Source organism: Corvus kubaryi, unplaced genomic scaffold (assembly GCF_017639235.1).
Source record: "Corvus kubaryi isolate FWS band 111438036 unplaced genomic scaffold, C.kubaryi_AGA036_p1.0 78, whole genome shotgun sequence".
Lineage (NCBI taxonomy): Eukaryota > Metazoa > Chordata > Aves > Passeriformes > Corvidae > Corvus > Corvus kubaryi.
This window is the reverse complement of record NW_024582065.1, coordinates 6,313,783-6,334,966: the sequence shown is the minus strand read 5'-3', so window position 1 is coordinate 6,334,966 and position 21,184 is coordinate 6,313,783. Positions and strand designations below refer to the sequence as shown.

Genomic DNA, 21,184 nt, shown 5'->3' with positions numbered 1-21,184 from the left:
TGTGCTTTGGTTTGGGGGTGCTTTGTGCGAGGCTGGGAGCCACGGGGAGGTGCTGTGTGTGGGCATCAGTGTGTTCCTGCCCGGCCCTGGGGACTTCCTGCAGCACCAGGGCTGTGCCAGGGTGTGGGGAGCTGCTGCTGGTACTTGGGGGCTCCAAAAAATGAGGTGCAGGGCTGGATCTGAGCAGGCTGGTTGTGTCTCTGGCTGCTGCAGGCATGGGAAGGGGCTTCTCCTGTGCCCATGGCTTGCTTTGACCTAGGGACCTGTTGGAGTCTGAGTGCCTCTGACCTGCTTTTAGGGTGCCCTGTGTACGCCCAGGCACAGCAGAGGAGGGGATCTGGTTTGTACAAGTGGCTGCTCTCGGGTGCAAAGTGGGGCTGTGCTTTGAACGTGGAAACCTCTCAGTAACACAGTGTGCTTTGGAAAATCCGGGCTTTGCCACCTCCAGCTGGGCAACCAAAAGTCTTGGAAACTGCTTAGAGCTTCTCCACTCCATGTCTTTAAAATCAGCCTTTGGTGCCTCCTCGGAGCACAGAGATGTGCACTGAAGGCAAGCAACTGTTTGCACCAGCACCCAGGAGCCCTGAAAAACTCCTGAGGACACGAATAATTCTGTGTCTGGAGCAGCATGTGAGCAGCACAGAGTAAATAAGGCAGGAGGCTGCTCTGTCAGCACGGGGGGAAAACAAACCAGCGAGTGGCTGATCTGTACATGAGCACCGGGCTCCTCTGCAGGGGAGGCAGCCCTGGGGACACGAGGGGACTCCTGTAAATACAGCACACGTTGTGTTTGTGTGTGTTTGTGTGCACGAGGCTGCCAGGGAAAGCAGCACATGCTAAAACAGGTCAAAACTCAAACTGTTTCCAACCCTGTCTTGCTCTGACACACCCCTGGCTGATGGTAAAGCTGCAAATGCCGTGCTGGGGTTTGTTCCTCCTGTCACAGCCTCAGCTTGGGCGATGTGTGGCTTTTGCCACCTCTGTGTGTGCTGGGAGGAAGAGCAGGGACCAGAGCTGCTAAGCTCCGGTGTGGTGCCCACCCTGCAGCAGGGAGGTCACTCATAAATGGATGCTTGGGTAGATGTTTTTAAAACAAATAGCTGGATAGTTTCTATTACTTTTTTGTTTTTTACTAGCAGCTGTGATAACTGAGCAAAGGAAATCCATGGAGTGCTCAGGCTTGCTTGGGTGGGCAAGGTCAAGGGGTGAGGGCACCTGCCCAGGTGTGCCCACAACCCCCTCAAAGAGGGGGAGATGCCAGCTGGGCTGTGATGGGGCTCTGAGCCATGCTGGGGGTCCTCTCCTGCCATAACAAGCTGTTCTGGAGCAGGGATTAAAAAAACCCTGAGATATTGACATATTTAATATGCTCTCCTGACTCGTCACGTTCAGAGGAATTGTTTACCTCTGCTAATGAGACACAGCTTCCTGCTGGGGGATGGAGCTGCCTCTCAGCGCAGCTTTGCAGTGGTGCCTGAGGGAAAAGGCAGAAAAATCCCCCTCAGCTGAAGTACTGGGGGCTCTGAGTGTGTTTCCTGTGCTGAGACAACATATTGTGTTGCAGTATGATCCTCCTGCCAATGTGGCCATACAGATGGCTTAATAGGACAGTCCTGAAAAGACCATCCTGGAGGTCCATTTTCCCCACTTGTCTGAAGAAGGGTGCAGCAGGTGGAGAACTGGCTTAGGATGGCAGCAGAAAATTCCTGGACAAACCTGCCTTGCTGCTCAGTGGCTCTGTCTGAGCAGAGTCTGTGTCTCAGAGCCATCCTGGCCAGAGGGGCTCTTGCCATGAGCCTTCCTTTCCTTGTGTGCAGCAGCCACAGCCCTTGAGCTGGTGTGAGATGAATCTCGCTGAGTATTTGCCACTTGAGCTGTTCCCAGCATGGCCACAGTGGCCACCTCCAGGGCTGTGGATGATGCTCCTATCAAGCTTTCTTTGGAGCAGCCAAATTAAACAAAGGAAGAACTCTGTGATGAAACCACAATAAGAAAACATCACCCGGGCCAGGATGGGAGGCGGGACAGGTTTCCCTGGAGCACTGAGGGAAGCAACTGAGTCTGATCAAGCATGATCCCCCTCCCCATGTCCCGTCTGGAGGGACAGGGCTGGCCAGGCCCGTCCCTGGCAGGGGACCTGGCAGGTCAGGAGCAGGGAGAAGCGGAGCGAAAGCTCTGTCTGTCTGCCATATGCTCGTCCCAGGGAACGGAGGTGCACAATCCCTGATGGCTCCCGTGTATCCCAACCTGTGAGCGTGCTCAGCTCCACAGGCAGCACCCCCAAAGATGTCTTTAGCCACCCTGATGCTCTGGGAGGCACATGGCTCGAGAGGTGCATGGTTGTAATGGGGCAAACACAAAAATAACCTCCAAGTGACAGTGCTGAAAGGTGAGGAGAGCCTCAGAAGCCGCCAAGTGAGTCACATCACTACGGCTTCCTCTGCTAAAATGAAGTGTTCCTTTTTGGGGTTAGGTTTATTGAATTGTCCTTCCTCTGCGGGATGCTCGATGCCTTTTCTGCTGGGGGGTTGGTTTGGAGTCAGCCAGGAGGGCAGGGGGGAGCGGAAACAGATGGCCACACTTTGGCTGCTCCGTTGGTCCTGGTAAGATCAGATATAGCACTATTGAAACAATTCCAGGTATTATTTTTGAATCTGGTTTCCTCCTCCAAGCCGTGTGTCCTCCAAAGAATCTGTCCAAAGTCTCGAGATATTTAAGTCTTCAATCTAAAAGTCAGGATGCATTAGCCAGGCAAACTTGGTCTCAGTGAGCTTAAAATAAACCAGTTCACTTTGAGTCTCACGCTATTAAATCAGTCGTGAGTGTCCTCACAGCAACTAAACATTGCAGATCTCAGGCTCTCCAGCTCTTCTGGTTGTGCACTTTTTGGGGTTGTACCAAAGAGCGTTGCAGTCTTGCTTAGCCCCAGCTCAGCCCAAACAGGCAAATCTCCAGGGGACAAACTGCAAGAGCCTCGTTGAGGACACAGTGTCCTAAAAAATGGCATCGTAGTAAGGTTGTGCCTGTGTAAAGCAAATCATAGAATGGTTTGGGTTGGAAGGGACCTTTAAAGGTCCAGTCCAACCCCCTGCCATGGGCAAGGGCATCTTCAGCTAGGTCTGGCTGCTCAAAGCCCCATCCAACCTGACCTTGAATGTTTCCACAGGTGAGACATCCCATGGAAACCTCTCTGAGGTTTTGCAGCGCCAGTATTTTACCACACTCATTGTAAAAGTTTTCCTCCTTGCAGCTAGTCTGAATTGGCTCTCTTCCAGTTTAAAACACTGATCCCTTGTCCCAACACTACAATTCATAATAAAGAGCCCTCCCCATCTTTCCTGTAGACCCTCTTTAGATATTGGGACTCTCAATCCTCCTTGGCAGGGCTGCTCTCAATCCTTCATCCCCAGCCTGGAGTGATACTGGGGGTTGCCCTGATCCAGGTGCAGGATCTTGCACTCAGGAGGATCCCGTGGGCCCAGTCCTTGAGCTGGAAATGCGTCTCAGCCCTGGTGACTGCTGACCCAGCCCTTGGGTTTTGCCTCCTCTTGGTGCCTGGAGCCAGTTTTGGGCAGAAATGCTGCAAAAGGGACTTTCTGAAGGTGAAAGCAGAGACTTGCTCCTTGAGGAGGATTTCTTAAGAAACAAGATATTGGTCTGACAAAGCAGGATGACAGGAATCCAGGATGCTGCAGAGAAGCTGCTCCCCACTTACTGGGAAGGGGGGGAATGGGGGAAACCAGCCACAACAAAAGGCCCAGTTTTACAAAGCCCAGCTGATTTTTAGGGCTCTTAATGAGTGTAAAAGTTGCCTTGTATTTTTTTTTCCCTAGCAGATAATACCATTTTTAAGCCTCATAGCATAAAATTATATATTTTTGTAGGTGAAATTGCTTGATTAATCATTAGGCTGTTGAATATTTTAAACAAACTAGACATCTGTTGTGGATGGTGAAAGCTGCACAGAAATAAGACTGCAGCTTTTAGATCTCCATGCCAAAGGGAAGCTGGAAAGCAATTGCAACCACTAGCTGCAGAGTGAAGAAAAATAATAATAATAATAAAGGGGAAAAAAAAAAACCCAACAAGATTTGAGCAAGGAAAAAAGAGTAGATGATGGGAGAGCTTGTACTGCTCAGCCAAGGATGCTCAATCACAGCTCTCATACCTGGTGTGATTTGTTTAATGGTGTCTTGGGAACCCCCACATGACTTTCTTTGCTTTTGGGGGTCTCTTCTGCTTGATGGAATTGTGTTTAAGCCAAGGCCTCCGCTAAAACCCAGAGCACTCCGGGACCACTTGTTTTTAATTGCAGTCTCCTAATAAGAGTAATGACAAGGTCTCATCAACTTGGATGAGTTTTGGAAAACAAAACTTTGTATTTTTTTAATTGGGCATGGGGGTTGGAAATCCTTGGTGTTTTATAGGAAGATTTTATGAAAAGGGAAAAAGTTAAATGTGTTTCTTCAGCACAAAGATTGGTGCTGTTGTGTGGGTTTCTCTTGGGTACTTTCACTGTAAGTTTTTTTTGTTCCTCTATGAACTGGCTCTCAAACCCAACCAGAGACCTCTCAGACCTTGGCTGTCTCCAGGCTCTCCTGCAAGTGCTGATGCTGGTTGGGACTGGGGGCTGTTTGATAGCCCCCCAAAGAGTCTGCAGAGCCACATCTGGCTCCCTCAGAATGAGGAAAAGCAGGTGACAGCACAGGAACCCCCTTCCTTCCTTCTTGGGACTGCTTGTGACTGAGGAAACCTCGGTCTGAACCTCCACCCAGGAGGAGACAATTCCCTCTGTAGCCCCCATCCCATCCAGCTGTGATGCTTAAGAAACTCTCAGGTGCATCCCAAGGCCCCTCTGCCTCCCCTGGGACACCCAAGGCCCCTCTGCCTCCCCTGGGACACCCAAGGCCCCTCTGCCTCCCTTGGGACACCTCCGACGCTGCCTTTGAATTTCTGCTCAAAGGTCAGCAGATGAGGTTCACAAAGTCCCTGCGTTTCCTCGCGCTGCAACTGAGTCCTGAAATTGGTATCAAATTTCCTCCAAATCCTGCAAAAAAAGGGATCAGCAAAATCTCCACGTGCACCTGATCCCTCCTGCCCCGGTAACGTCCCCGCCGTGGAGCGGTGCCACCGCAGGTGTCCTGCAGCCTCCCCTTCCCTGAACAGCCTGTCACGGGAAGGGCTGATGGCCACGGAACACGGGGGTCCCAGCCTGCAGAGGGGAGCAGGGCCAGCCCGCTCCAGCCTGCCCGTCCTGTGGGTGTTCTGGAACACTTTCACCCCAAAGTTTTCTTTCCCCCCCTCCCTGCCCCCGTCCAACGCCCCACTGGATCCACTGGCTCTGCAGGCTGCAGGATGGAGCTGAAATGACCTTCCCGGCACATTTGCTTTCCTGCTTGTGCTGGATTGAGCTGCGGGGCTTCACTTCCCTTCCATCCCCCGCCCTGCTCTTCCCGACTCTGCCAGGGCTCGCAGGGATCTCCGTTCTCCTCCTGGCTGGGCTCTGGGTTTGCTCCGCTGTCGGTCAGCACCGGGAAATCATCCACTGAGGGGGGAAGGTGCCTGACCCAGCTCCAGGGCCAGCCACCCTTAACCTCCCCACTGACACAGAGTTCAACCTATTTTCTGCAACACAAATTTTTGACAAGGGCCACCCTGAGCGATGCATGTTTTGGGAGACTTCCTTGGCTTTTCTTCCAATAATCCCTCCAGGACGTGGTGCTGCTTCCCAAACAGAATTGCATTGGCCCAGGAGAAAACACAGGCTCGTCCTAATGACATTTCAGGGTGTTTTCACTCTCGCTGGTCCTGATCTGAGGGTTCAACTGCTCTATCTGGATTTATGACAAGACAAGGTGATTTTATGATCAAAAATAACATTTGTGAGTAATTAAATCTTGTGCTTCAGGGCATAAACCGTAACCTGCCAGTGGCCAGAGTGGGACTCTAAGAGAGTTGGAAATACTCTCTGACAATTAATTTTCACTCTATTCATGGGCTGGGAGGGATCAGAAGGGTGAAAAAACCATAATTAATTTACAGTGATTATTTCCAACAGCTGGCAAGTGGCATAACTCACTGCAGAGAGGGCTGGGAGCACGGAGAGGGATCAGGAGAAGTACGAGGCCTCTCTTATGCCGAAGAGCCCCAGACGGGCCCTTCCCTGTGAGCCCAGGTGAAGGTCTGTGCCCTCCTCTGAGGGACGTGGGGGGACACTGGGATCTGCCTGGCTGGTCCACTCTTCTTGCACCGATTCCCCTGTCCCCCAGGTGGGCCATGGGCTTTCCCCACTGCACAGCTGTGACTCGAACCTGGAAAACATCTCAGGAATAGCTTTGGGATGCCTGTCAGTGGGCAGGGAGCGGTCCCTAATGGGGCCAGCACCGCAGCATTGGACTGTGAAGACTCTGGGGATGCTCCAAATGCAAAACTGTGCCTTTTGGAAACAAAATCCTAATAACTTTCTTCAAGATGCTCTGTATCCTCCCACTTTTTTTTTTTTTCTTTCTTTTAAAATCCCTCTTTGGTCAAGCTCTCTATATTTTAGGTAAGACAGAAGCTGTCTCATAAAGTAGAAGATACAGTTTTCCCATGGGCTGCCTGTGCAGCTGCAGCCCGAGATCCACTCGGGAATGCTCTGGCAAGCCCTTCATCTGCACATCCTCCAGGCATCACTCTCCTCTTCCTGGTGCTCCTCCAAAGGGACGGTTTTAGGTGGCCCATGTGGGTAGGACGGTTCTGGCAAGGCACCTGGGTGCTGGTGAGGGGTTATTTCACAGCTTCACCTCTGCAGGGGAAGGGCAGCTCTGGCTGGGCTAGGATAGGATAGGATAGGAAGCTCAGGGAGGGCTGGTGGGGTGCTTTGCTCGCTCGTGTGTCCTTCCCCCTGCCACCTCCCTCCCCCAGCCATCTGCAAGGGGCTCTTATTAAGGCAGAGACAGCAAAAGGGGAGAAAAGTGTCCTCGCTAATAAGCTGTTTGCTGTTTATGAGCAGGTAAAGGCAGAGCTGGAATGAATTATTAATAGGGTGGAAATGGGGTCCCTCCACAGATCTGCTGCTAATTCTGGCTCAGCCGAATGTCACTCCCTCCATCTCCTCCCCGGCCGTGGTTTGGGGGATTGATTGCTCCTCCGCTTCCTTCCCCTTCCTGCCGGATCCGAGGCTGTCCGAGCACAAGGTCACCGCTGGCCGGGCCTTGGGCCGGGCTGTGCCTGCGTGCGGCTTTGGGAGTCGTGAGTCAGCACAAGCGACCCCGCCGGCTCTGGGCGAGACACCGGGACGCACTCAGCGAGACATTTCGCTGTTCTGCCTCTTCCCTTTGGCCTGAAGCAGACACTCGTTCACCGAGCAGCGCCGCTCGTTCAAGGCTCTCGGCTCCCTTGGGCCCGTCTCTCCGCCAGAGAAGAGATTCAAGCCCTCCTCGTGGCTGCTCTTCCCCTTCCCCCTCCAGCCTGCTCTGAATTCGAGAAGCATCTCCTTCGTATTTCATCCAGGCTCAGCACTGTGCCCTTCTCTCCACCATCACCGTGCCAGGCAGGGTGGGCTGGTGGCAGTGCAATGTCCTATCTCCCAGTGGGGAAACTGAGGCAGGGAGGGATGTCAGGAGCAGTCTGGGCTTCACTGGGCATTGAGGGCTCCACGTTTCTGAGGAATGAACTCCCCCAGGCACCTGCAGCCAGGCAAAGTAGTGGCTCCCTCACCCAACCTTGATGTGAGGCTCAAGGAAATCTCTGCTCTCATCCCACGCTGTCTCTGAAACTCTCCCTGTGGTCTGGCAGCATCTCATGAAAAGGGTCAGAACTGGTCTGTGCACCGTAAATGACACAACCTCGGCAAAAGGCTGACAGACATCCAGGCAGGAAACATCCTCTACAAAGGGAGCATCCAGAGGGAGATGCAGCTTGTCACGCACAAGGGCTGACCCAAGTCACCTGTCCACCCTCGCAACGCAGCCGGCACCGCTCCTGCACCGACACAAATCCCCTCACGCCCACTCTGTCTAAGCCAGGAACAGAAAATCTGGTTACACGAGGAATTTTAACCTCCAGCCTGAAACCAGCCCAGTCCGTGCGTGACCTCTCCAAGAAAGGCCCCAAGCATGCTGTTTGCAGAGTGACCTGGAAGCAGCACTTCCATTTCCAAAGCCCCGGGATGTCCTGGCAGCAGCCCTGCTGCTGCTGCTGCTGGATGCCCTGCCCAGCACCCTGTCCCGAGACAGGCGTGTGCAGCTGATTTGGGGGCGGCACAAGGGTTAACTCCGCCCGGAAAATTCCACTCCTAAGCAGATAATCTCATCTGTGCTGGGGATACACACACACCACCCGCAGCAGCCCGGCCTCCCGTGGCACCATTTTTGAGCAGCTCTTTCTTTGTGAACTGCTAATCCCCGGGTGAGCCGCTCTAACCCCATCCCTCCTGCCGCCCTGGGCTCACCTCCACCCCCACCTCCCCGCCGGGGCTGCACCCCTCCGCCTCCCCCTTTGGCAGTGGGGACTGCAGGGTGACCTAGAGCCTGGGATGAGGGGCTGGTAAACCAGACACCCCTCAGCTGGCAGCCACGGGCACGCGTTCAAAATCGCGGTAGTTTAATCCCATTGACTGCTTTGTAGCTTGTGTCCAAACCCGGACTTTCTGTACCGGGGAGTTGCAAGCTTTGCTCTTCCCAGGCACTTCCCTGAAGCTTGTTTACAAATTAAGCTGCTTGGATTCCGCCCCATCCCTTCCCTGCCAGATTATTAAGCCCTTGCATTTTGCTACAGAGATGTATTCATGTCCGCAGCCCCTAACAGCAGGAGCACAGCAGCAGCGACCTGTGTGCAGGGCTGCGAGTGCATTATTGATTCAGGACTAAGAAAATGCTTAGGAAGTAGGAAAAGTGTCCTGCTCTCTAAAAGCTTGTGCGCCTTGTAAGCTCAATACATGCAGCCTTTGCAGAGAGGCTCGCTACGCCGCTATTAATAATTTATTCTGTAAGAGAGGCTCTGATAGTTTGAATGGGGGAGGGCAGGACGCAGAGCCCGGGGGTGGGAAAGGGGAGGGAGCGGAGGCTCTGCTGTGCTCCTCAAATGGAGGTGCGGATATTCCCCAGAGCCTTTGTGGAGGGGGCACAGTTGGGTGATGGGTACCATGCCAGCCCCTGATCAGGGCTCCTGCGACTGCTGCATTAAGCACTCTGCCCTTGCTGCTGTGTGCAAAGCATTTGGCTGCTTTATGCTCTGTTTCAGGGGAACAATTCAGCAGGTGCCTGTTGGAGGTTTGGACTGAGTTGTGCCAGCGCAAAACGTGTCCTGGCTGTCCCTGAGGGCAGGACAGTGATCCTCCCCCTTGACAGGGCTCCCCAAACCTCCTGACAGGCAGCACTACAGAGCTGAAGCAGCTGACTCAGCCAGCAGATGGGGAGTTACAAACCCTTTGGCTGGGAGTAAAAACCAGTTGAATCTGTGCTAATTCTCCCTTTGGGACATGGAGGTGTCAAGGCAGGACTGGACACAGCGGTGGCAGCGTCCACGTGGAGCTCAGCAGTGGGGGAGCAGAGACCCCACATTGCTTGTGCTGGATGTGCAGCAGCTTGGCGGAGGCTGGAGTGGTGGCACCGTGTGTGGAGCCCCTCAACAGAGGGGAGCAGAGGGAGGGCTGCTGCCTGAGAGGCTCCTGCATGGATGTGAACCAGTGGGAGAGGTGGGAGCCGGCGGGGATGAGACCCAGCGTGGTGAGACCCAGCCTGGTGGCTCTGCAGTGCTGAGCTCCTGGGCCAGCAGCCCCGGCCAGGCCCCTCCTGTGGCTGGAGCCTGCCGGGGGATGGCTGAGAAATGCAGAAATCCACCCCGGAGCCAAAAGGCAGAGGTTCCCCTAAGCCTGGCCGTGTGTGGCACAGAGCAGATGTCAGAGGCACCGGTGCCAAACGCTGGAGCAAGGGCAGGGCAGGGCAGTGGAGCAGGGTGGGAGCAGGGTCAGCGCTGCAATGTGTCCCCTCTGGGCGTGCTGGTGGCCCTGCCTTGAAGGGGGGGGGATGAGTGGGAACCTCATGGGACATGTCTGAGGCTGCAGGGGATGGCTCATCTATGTGGGGAGAAGGCTGCAAGTCCAAATTGCCGTTTGCCGGGGCTTTGCAGGCATTCGCTTCTCCCCAGAGGCATCTCCAGAATGGTCACCCAGCAGTGCTGTGCAGTTTGGGGAGGAAAAAGCCTCTTTGGTGTTTTCTAGCACAGAAACCTGTGTTTTGTGTTGAACTACCTGAGTAACTGGGTCAGCTGAAGCTCCATGTCTCAAAAAACTGATGGTAAAAAGGTGGTTTGGGATCTGAAACTAAGGTTAGAACTGGACTTCCACTCAGGGAAACCAGAGCATGGTAGCAGAGCACTCCTTCCAACTCAGGCAGGATTTTCGGTGGGGAGAACTCCTTTTAAAGTTCAGTGGAAAATCATATTTATGCTATAGAATACAATGCAAATTTTAAAATAATAAATAAATAAGAAGGATTTCCCTGAACACCTCTGGCTTCAAAAATTGCCTGTGGAAACCTCTGGTACCTGCTATATGAGTGTAAGGGCTGCTGTAAGATCTGCTCTCCCAGCTCTGACCACACTTCCCAGCAAGTCTTCAGTGTCCGTTCTCTTCTGCTTTTCCCATCTGGACACTGTTCCCTTTGAAGAGCAAAGCTTTTCTTAAAAGTAGTTTACTCTTTGAACACCTTCAAGGTGGGGGAAAACTTTCTGCTCACTGTACCAATTAAATCGGCTTGACAGCTTCATTTTTATCACCGTGCCTTTTCCATCAGCAAGTGGAAATGATCCTCGTTAGGGGAGTAGCATCCCACTTTACAACAAGATGAATCCCGAACTGGGCATTCAAGGAAATTGTTACAGGCTGTTGAGGGAAAATCCCGTTTGCTCAGCATTCTCTAATTTAAAGCTGAATTGTATTCTTTCATTTTTCTGTGAAGCCTTTCCTTTTAAAACACCAAAATGCTGCCACACTCCGGAGTAGCCTCGGTGGCAGGAGAAGAGCAGCGTGTAATTTGCTGAGCAGCTAATAATGTACAACCCAAGGGTCTGGCCCCACGGGCAAGGAGCCACTGATCCCAGCTTCAAACAGTGTCCTCTGCAGCAACCCTGATGCTGAGGAGTGATTAAGGGTGGGAACAGAACCAAAAGGCTCCAGCTCTTTCTCCCACACTCAAAAGCAGTGTCACAACAGGTGCAAGGGGTGGGTTGGGAAACCTTCCTCTGGGTGGAAATGGCAGCAAGTTGTCTTTTCCAGGCTTTCCTCAAAGGAAAGGGGAACATTTTCCAGGTGTTATTTTAACATATTGGAGGCTTCAAGGGGGAAGAGGGGCTGTTGGCACTTTGCAGCTGTGAAAAGAAAGTCACATCTTTCCGTCCCTACAACCCTGCCCGGGGTGTCACAGGTGATTTGACAGCAGAGAGTGACTTCCTTGTGCTGCTGAATTTTGGCATAAAGGCAAAGTGATCGTCCCCAGGGCCATATGGGTTCCACAATGAAGGGCAAAGGGGAGTTCCAACTTCCTCTGCTATGGCCAAGGATGGGTTTGCAACCAGCAGTGGGTAGCACTGATTTATTCAAGGAGGAGGGAGAATATCCGCTTTTCTTGGAAAGGATTTTCCATTGGACTTGTACACAGGCTCTGCTTAGCCCAAAGGATATCCTTGAGCCCTAGGGCAGTGAAAAGGCTGAGAATACCTTGTGCTTTGCCCCCTGGTTATACTTGAGACAAGATAGAACTCTGGTGGGCTGGGAAAGGGCTGTGGGTCTCTGCTCAGGGTACCAGAAGGGATGAATCCATCCTTTAACCACCAGATCATGCTGCATCTTTAAAAATGCTTTTGGTAGAGCACTGCTGAAGCAGCTCTTTTTCCTTTCTTCCTTTAAAAACTTTGGCTTTTCCCTTCTTATTTGAAAAACTTTTGGCTTTTAATCATCCCTAAACCCACAATCCCTTGTTTGCACCTAAACAGGTGTATGAAGATATGGCTGGGTAGAGTTGTATGAGATGGGCTAAGAATGCAGGGAAAAGGGTTCCTTAGCCCAAAGGTTTGTCTGCTTTTTCCAATTTTAGCACCGAGTCCACAGGAGAAATAGTCCTTTAGTACAAACCTTATAACCACATGTCATTCAGAAAAGTTTAGCTAAGAATTAAACCAAACATCCAATTTGGCTGCATGTGTAATGAATAAATAAAGCCTTTTCCTTTCATGTACCTGTGCCAAAGTCAACAAGCTCTATTAGCTGATGAAACAATGCTGACGCCAAATAAAAATACCCCTGACCCATCAATATGGGCTGAGAGCTCGGCCCTGCATCAAAGAGTGTTGTCAGAACAAGAAATACTGTCTCAACACCTTTGTGGGGGGGAAAAGGCTCCCATTCCTGCATCAAGGTGGGTTCCCTGTGCTCTCACTGGGATGTCAAGGAGCAGCAAAACCATCCCATAATGACCGCGTGCTATGGACACCTCTCCTTGCTTCTGCTGGAATGATTTGGAAACCCCTTGAGCTGCAAACCTATTTGGAGCTGGGACTTTGGTGTCTGCTTGCTCCCCACTGCACGCCCCGTGTGCGAATTCCCAACAAAACCTGAGGAATTTTTATCCTGTGTGTGAAATGCTGACGCTTGAAAGTGAAACTCCCAAAGGTCCCTGCTCCGTATCAAAGAAGTGCTTCAGCATCTCAGAGTATCTGAGCACCTGGGAGCAGCCTGCCAGCTGTGCCACCCTCCTCCTCCTGCCCAGGAGGGTGGGAAGGTGAAGGAACACCACATCTCCCCTCTGTCCCATGTGGATGTGCAGCTTGGCCATTTCCCAGCTGTACCTGCCCTGCAAACCCCTCTCCTCTGAAATCCACATTCATCTGCTCCGTGCCATGCCCTGTATGTGATCTTTGAAGTCTCACCACTCCCTCGACATCCTTGGTTAAAAGATCTGTTCCCTATTAGTCTTCAGTCACACTTTCAGTTTCATTCAGGCTTTTATTTACTTATCCATCTGTCTTCCTGCTCCCACCACTCCCCCTGCCCTGCCAGGCGGCAAAGTACAATTCATTTTTCAGGTGACCCTGCCACAAAGGCATTGACATGAATAGGAACAGGTTCAGAAACTGTGGAAAAAGCAAACCCCTTGACTTTAATAAGCAGCAAAACGCTTCCCAATGAGAAGGAAGCAGCCAGATGTGACCAGAATTGCTACAAAACACAAAGGACGGTCCTCCAAATAATTCCTGCCATCTCTTGAAGCCTCCTCATGCAGGAGTGTTGTGAGCACTGCTGGAGCTGTGGCAGGGCAGTGCGTGGTCCTGTGGGCTGTGCAGCCTCGCAGGACACACTCGCTGTCTGACAAGGTCCTGGCTGTCACCAGGACTCTGCTCCTCACCTGCCCACAGCGCTGCCCTGCACAGGGATATGGTGCAGCTCATTCCTGTCTGGCTGCCTTGAGCATGGAGGGGTGTTTTTGTGTCTTTAGTTTTGATTGCAGCTGTCTGAGCAGGGCAGGAGCCCCGCTGGGCTGTGCTTAATTCTGAGTAACGCGAGTTTAACTGCACGGACAGTCCCCTGCTGTTTTGAAAGACACCTAAGAAAGCAATACAGTCACCGTAAGAACTTCTCTGCTGGAAAGCCAGGCTCCTATGAGAACCCACCTGTTACAAGGAAATAATTAAAACCTGAAGAGAAAGGATAACAGGACACCAAAAGGCACCTGAGCAGGTTGGCAGCGAGGAGCTGCTCCGGGTTTGTGCGAGCTGCTCGCCCTCCCCTCTCGCAGCGAGGGCCGGGGCTCGGAGCTTGTAACGATCCGTGGGCAGAGACATCGATTTTTGTCCAGCACTTCCTTAGTGCAGGGGGAGCAGAACTCCGCTCACATCCTCTGCGGGCACCGCTCCCTCTCCCTGCACGTCAATAGGTGTCAAGTCACCACCCAGCACCGGCAATGGAAGGGCCATTTCTTGCTGATTCCACTTTCCACTGACCATAAGGGGATGCTCAGCAGTAAGTGGCCACATGTCATTCTCGGTGATAGAGGCCATGAAAATTTACCTTGATGGCCTCCCAGCCCACACCACTCCAGTCCTAAGGCTGGATTGGAGCCTGGATCTCTCCTGCAGCCAGCTCCTGCTCTGTGCACTGAGTGCTGGGTGGGCTCCTTGCTCACCTCAGCAGGGCTGCTCTTCCTCTGCTTCGTTTTTATAACTCTTTAGTCCTCTGGAGAGAACAGCACTGGTGTAAGATGGGGGAGAAAGGGCCGTGAATACAGTGGGATTTCACAAACCTATCCCAAAAAATCTAAAAAATACCTTGCAACATATTTTTCCTGTTCTTAGCCTGGTTCTTCACCAGGGAATTGCTCAGGGATGTTGCTGTGAGTGCTGGTTTCTGTTTTGGGAGGCGAGAGCCAGGCCAGGCTGGGGTGAGGCAGGGACAGGAAGGCAAATCCATGTTTTGCATTTGTGCAGCTCTCATTCACGGCTGTACACGGTGTTTGCAAGTGTTAGAGCACATGGCAGGCGTACGCTACAAGGAAATACTGCTGGTGCCCAGAATAGAAAGATTTCAGCTCAGTATTGACTGAATCAAGAGATGCAGAGAGCTGATTGCAGTTTGTGTCTTTTGCTTCCTTGGAGGTCAGTGGAGCTGAAGTCTGGAGCATCCTTAACCAGAGAGGGTTCGCAAGGAGCTGCACTGAGTGTAGTGGAAGCAATCTGGTGTTCTCCATTTAATCCTTCTGCAGTCAGTCAGATAAATGGAAATACAGACTGACCCATCAATAGTTAATGGTTTTATTTGCAACCTTGGACTTAATCTTTCTTTTCAAATGATCTTTTAAAAGGAAAAGTTGCTACTTATCTGGAATTAGTGGAAATGTCTTCCCTGGTACTAATGAGAGCCCTGAGGCTGGAGGGAACTGGCTAACTACTGGCAGCATGTTCTGATGGTCATAAATGTTTGGCATTCCTTGGTGTCAAAGAACATTTTTCTCTTGGATTTTCAAGAGGTGCCCTGAGCTGTCTGGGCCCAGGGTATTTATTTGGTGGCAAACTGAGGCATGGGGTAGCCCTGGCAATAGAAAATGGGACTCCCTCCACTGATTTAGAGGGAGAATTCCCCTTCTTGTTATAATAAAACTCTATAAAATAAACTCTTTTAGAAGACACTCCTTGTCCAGTGCTCAACCCAGTGGAAACCCTGCCAGCATGGGCTGGCTTGGTGTCTGTCCCTTAAATGTGTGCTTGGACCACTCCTGGGGGACCTTTGGGAGGGGGCATTACTGTTTTGCTCTTTGCTTTGACCCCTGAACTCTTTAACAATGTAAAGCCTTGTGAATTATAAATCAAATGTTCCTGCTGAGCTTTGTGGTGCACGGAATGAAATGCAATGATTAATATTTAAGAGAAAATAAGTTAAAGATTTTAACTACAAGGGCAAATGTCTGTCCACAGAGCCCTTTCATGTGGAGCCTAGAAGAGAGGGAGAACCACATTTTCAGGGGCTTTAGTGAAATTTGTGGCTGTCAGACCAACTGCCAGAGCTGTGGGTGTGCAGGGGCCAAACTACCCCACTGCCCTGCCCTTCACTCTGCCTCGAACTGAGACCACACACCCATATCCTATGAAATCCCAGTGCTGGAGCAGCCCTTTGGGATGGGACTAGCGAGCACACCCCACATGCTTTAGCAAGTAGAGGAGCAGCTCACGTCGTGTGCTTGCAGGGGCAGGGCTTTTCCAAAATCCAGACCTTACCCGGGACTTGTTCAGCCCTCCCTGGCTCCTCCTCACCCTCCCCTCAGCATGCCAGCACCATCCCTGCCGCAGGACTGGCACAGCACCGGCATGGGCAGCATGCCTCCTCCCCTCTTTGCAGACTGAGAGCTCCAGGCAGTGGCTGCTGTGGCCACCCTGACCCAGAATGTCCTGACAGTGGCACCTGGGCTGGACACTGCCTCCAGCCACCAGCAGAGTCTGTTCTAAGCCAGCAAATAAGGAGGGAAACACTTACATGGGTGCAGAACCTCTCTGGAGGGTCCCCACAGGTGATTCCTGCCGGGTCCACCCGCACGGTCACGTAATCCTTCATCCGCATGGCCTTGGGCTGACAAGCATAGAACTCCCATGATGGGCCATCGTCCGTGGTCACCCAGGACTTGCAAATGTCATACTGTCCCATGGCCAAGGGGACACAGTGCACGAGGAGAGCAGCCAGGTACAGCATGGCAGCTGCGGCCAAGCGCAGGATCCCTGGGCGAGGGCAGTGCCGAGAGTCCCGAGGAAGGCAGCTACTGGGCTAGGGGTGGCTCTCGGGATCAGCATGGAAACTCCTCATCTAAAAATGCTCCAGTCGAAGGAGATCCAGACGGTAACAGGGATGATCCCACTCTGCACGCTGTATCTGGATGTGGAAAGTTCCTCTTGGCATTGGAAGCCAACTTTGCAATTCACTTGATTGGGAAAGTTTTGGCCAGAGTTGCTGATCAGTGGTCAAAAATCTTCCTTAACCTCATTTTTCCCCCTTTTATTGTACGAAAGGTCTTCCAAATCAGCATGAAAATATCTAGAGGTGACTCCAGTCAATCAATACAAAGATCAAGTTCTGAGTTGCTGATGAAATTTGATAGGAGTAAATTGGAGAGGCCGTGAGATGGTGCTGGATCAGGTTTTCCTCAACCTTCTGGTCTGCTCCAAATGCGTCGCTGTGGAAAGTGCCTTAACCTGTGTCTGTCTTAATTATTGGGGTGTTTGAACATAGCACATAAAATAAATAGAGCATCTGGTCATGAGTACAACTCTGACAAGACAGACTGCTTGGAGCTAAAATTCCTTTTTCCCGATGGATGGTCGTGTCAGCGTGAACAGCTCGGGTGCCCAGATGCACGGTGGTCCCAGCAGGTGCTGGGTGGTCACTGGGGCAGGGCTGGCCTTGGCTTCTCCCACTGCGTCCTGTGGTGGCGGCGAGGATTCCTGCCCCACTCTGCCTTCTGGCGACGGAGCACCAAGTTCCCAAAGCCTTCAGCTGCAAGCCATGGGGCTACCTGAGGTCTCCTCTCTCTTTCATGGTCAGGGCAAAGGCAGAGCTCATCAGCAGGAGGGACCTGCAAGAAATTGGAAGACAAATTAGGTGGGAGCGAGAGGGGACAGTTGGAGTAAGAGGACTTGTACGAACAGGGGTCCCTCAGGAGGCAGAGCCCTCAGCTGGGCTTTCCAAGCCACCAGACAGGTTTTTGTATCAGGGAGATATACAACTTTAATAAAGAGCAATCCATAGTAAGATGCTTATGGCTTTTCTGCTGTCTGGGAGAAGGGAAGGAACGCTGCCCAATTTAAGGTATCTGCTTTGCAACAGCAGCTGGACAGCAGGAGCTCTAATGGGTCTTCAAATAATATCAAGAAGCAGCTATGGGTCATTAGAAGATGGGGAATATGCAGACACAGAGTAGGGACAGACAGACAAATTGATAGTCCTAAAAAGATAAGCAAATAAATAAGACAGCTGGAGAGACAGATACATTGTCCAGCATCCCCACATATGATTTATCTGAACAATAACATTTAATAAAAAACAATTTAAAGTCCTAATAACATTTAGGTTCACCTAATACAAAGAGCAATGACCTTCCCAGTATTCATTTCAGGTTAGAACAACATTTCTGCAATTTTGTTGTCTTTCCAGTAGAGCTATAAAAATTGTAAGTAATTACAAAACAAAATGACAAAGAACCGAAGCGGGGAGGGGGGAAAAGTCAAACTCTCTCTCAGCATTAGATTCAGGAAGGAGAGCTCATCCGAGAAGGTGGAGGCACATATCCAGAACAGAAATTTACCTTTGGATAATTCCCTCTCTATTTGTTTCCCCAACTTTTCTTCCACAATTGAGGCATGTCTGCTTCAACAGCATGCTTAGCATTTGCTTTCTCATGAAGCTCAGTTACTAAAGCTCAGAAACTCCAGGTTAACAGATGCATTGATCCGCGTTCAGGGGCTTCACACCGCTCTGCTACCATCTCCATTTCCCCCCTTTTTGCTTGAAAGATTGCTGATTGAGATGAATGAGTTCAGAAAAGAGAAGCTGTCTCTCATGCTTCATTGCCAGCTCTCAACGAAGAGCCTGTTATAGCTGTGTTGGACCTGAATAAACTCCCAGAAAAAGAATAGACTGGCTGCTATTTTTATATTATGAGTAAATGTAGTAAAAATAATAAGCCAGTGTGACACAGTGTTTATAAGTCCTACTTACATCAAAGCTGTCTTTTCAGTTATAACAAGTCAGTTCCTAATTATTACATCAAACTGGTCACTGCCAAGTGCCTGATGACAGCGGAGAGTGAGAGACTCCGCTATTGTGTAGAAAACAAGCAGGGAAGTTTTAATGAGGACTCCAGTGCTGTTAAGTTTATGGATCTATTTTCATAGCCTCAACAATTATATCTTGCACTTGAATGGCTGTCAGGGAGAAACCCAGGTAGAAAGGATCTATAATATCTATTAGTGTCTTGTTATGCTGGCTAAATGTCACAGATTCCCAGGGAAATGAACATTTGCTGGGAAAAATGCATTTACTGTCAGTTCATCAGCCAGGCAAGCAGGTTTGGGGCGAAGTCTGTGGCTCAACACTTACTTAGCCAGTCCAGTCCCTTTGCAGTTGGAGTGTTGCTCTGGAATGAGCCAACATACTGCAAACGGGGCAGAGAGGCTCCCCGAATTAACGGTTTCACCCTGCTTGATTTGGTTTGATTCTCAGACAATAAATCTTCACCTGATATTATTAAGAAACTGGAGTTCATGGGAACAAATAGAATCGATGCTCTTTGTTCTCGTTGAAGAGTACTCAGCACTCACTGGGGACTGATAGCCAGAGTATTAAAAACACAAAATTAGATTGTGTCTTGGCTTAGCTGGCTCCAGTTTTTTTTCTTATTATTGGATTAACACCCTATTGAAATAAAGGGACAACGCTGAGCAACAACTGAGCTGCTCTCGGGTTAAGAGCAGAAAGTAAACTCAAGGAAGGAGTTTTTAATTTTCTCTCAGAAGTGTTGCTCTCCCCACGAACTCTTCGCTCTCCCCCCGCTCTCATGGAGCGGGAGCTGTTCTCCTCTTTCCCACGCTGACCATCCCTTCCCCGCGCCCTGGACAGCGAAGTTGGGGACACCCGCGGGGGGACGGGAGCCCGAACCCCGCGATAACGCTGCGCGGCTCCCAGCTGAAAACCTGTAAATCGCACTCGCATTCCACCTCTCTCCCTGATGGATTCGCGGTTCCCGGCAAAACCCGATGCCGCTCCCGCTCCGCCCCATCCTCCCCGGTTTCTTTTACACTAAAGGACTTTGGGGGGGCTGCACGGACCGGGGAGGGAATCGGCGGGGCAGGGGGAGCCGGTGCCCCCGGGCTGGGGGAGCCCCCCGGCTTCCCAAACTCCGAAGTGGGAAAATAAACCCCATCCCGCGGCGGGGAGACGGGGATGTTCTGGGGAGGGGGACAGAGAGCGGGACACCCCAGGAAAGCGTGGGAACAACTTGGGAGGCGCGGGGGGAGCCGCAGCGTTCGGGGCTGGGGCAGACGCCGGCGCTGCCCGCCCCCCCTCCGCCCCCGCTTTCCCCCCATCCCCGGCGCTGCGGGTCCTTACCGGGAGGGAGCTCTGCGGCGCGGGGCTCCCGGCGGAGCAGCGAACTTCGGGGCCGGGGGAACCCCCAAAACACACCCTCCAGCCCAGCCCTGCCCTGCCCAGCCCAGCCCAGCGCGGCGGGCAGGCGCTGCGCCGCCGGCCCCCAAGGGCAGATGGCCGGGGGAGCTTTGTGCAATCCCGGCTCCCCTCGCAAGTTAATGCCGAGGCTGAAATCCCTTTTGCTCTCACTTTCAATCACAATCGGAGCTTTTATCTCCGTGCCTGATCCCGGCTGCGTAACTTCCTCTGTGCAGCTTTAGCACACACCATCCCACCGGCGGCAATGGGCTTCTTAAAGGTGCAGGAGGAAATGCAGGGGGGGGAGGAGGAGGAGGGAGGGAAAACCACCCGAGGAAGAGGAGGCTGCGAGCGGGAGCCTTCAGCCCCGGCAGCCCCGCGGCTCCCGGTGCAGCATCCGCGCCGTCCCGCTGCCCCCGGTTGGATAACGGCAGCCGGGAATGCCGCTCCTCGGGGCTTCTCTTTTATTTTTTTCCTTTAAGAGCTTAAAAAAAAAAAAAATTAAAATCATGAGCTCATGTTTGCTCGAGAGAAAAAAAAAAAAATCTCCAGTCACGAGGGTTTCCCCACACGTGTAAGTGCTCGCTTGGTGTGCCCTGAATATTTTGGGGAGGCTTCTGCTGGCGAAGATGCTGTAAATGAGGCTGCGTGCGTGTGTGTTGGGGGAAGAGGGGGTGGTTGGAATTAATAGGATAAACAAAGCAGGAACTCGGAGATGGGGAAATCAGATGGCAGGGAAATGCTTGATACTGGTGGGATTGTGCTGTGAGATTTAACCGAACCAGGTTTTGCTTTGGAAAGGGGGGGGGGGGGGGGATGAACATGTTGGGCTGTAAGGTGTGACAGCACCTTCCAGCACGGGGCTGGAGGAGCAGCTGGGGTTGCTTAGGTCAACTCTGTGGTGTCCATGCTGAGGGGCAGAGGAGGCTCCAGCTGTACACAAGGTGCATACAACTGTGCCAGGTAAAGGTCCAAGTTTTCCCTGCACCAGGCAGCTGCTGAAGACAGAATTCCTGAGCAGTGACAGCTTTTTGACACGTGGATAAATGACAGTTCATGGATAAACGACAGTTCATTTATGGGGAGGAAAACCAAGGAATCACTACTGCATCCTATGTACATGACCACCAAAAAATGAGTGCTCCTTCCTAACCATGAATTCAATAATTTTTAATCCAGAAAATGTGTTGTCCATCTTACAGGTGGTTTGAACCTCATGGACTCAGTATTTTGTTACATGGTTTCCTTTCACCCATTGCCCTGAGATCTCTGTGTGGGCTCTCCCATGTAAGAATCCCTGGAAAACACACGATTCATCCTGCAACCAGACAGAGGTGATTTAGAGCTCTTCTGGGAAACGTTTCCCATATTCTGGAGCGTAAGTGAGATTTATGAAATGCTGGCATTGTGTCTTGACTGTGGCCCAGCCTAAATGCGACGCTGAGGCACAGGGTGGTCTTTACCCGCAAGGATGTCTTTGATTCTGGCTCGGTTTCCACTCCA

General features: G+C 51.7%; 1 protein-coding gene across 3 annotated transcripts in view; it reads right to left on the bottom strand.

The window, feature by feature from the left end:
- Positions 1-20,116, bottom strand: part of NTNG2 (netrin G2) — a 47,440-nt gene extending 27,324 nt beyond the window's left edge. For 2 of the 3 annotated variants that reach the window (XM_042052754.1, XM_042052755.1), the window contains exons 1-2: positions 19,625-20,116; positions 16,004-17,093 (exon numbers count right to left, since the gene is read on the bottom strand). In XM_042052754.1, coding sequence (XP_041908688.1) covers positions 16,004-16,216 — 213 coding nt within the window. In that variant the 5' untranslated portion in view covers positions 16,217-17,093; positions 19,625-20,116. The remainder of the gene's footprint in view (positions 1-16,003; positions 17,094-19,624) is intronic. The other variant, XM_042052756.1, reaches the window with a different exon arrangement.
- Positions 20,117-21,184: the final 1,068 nt, after the last annotated feature.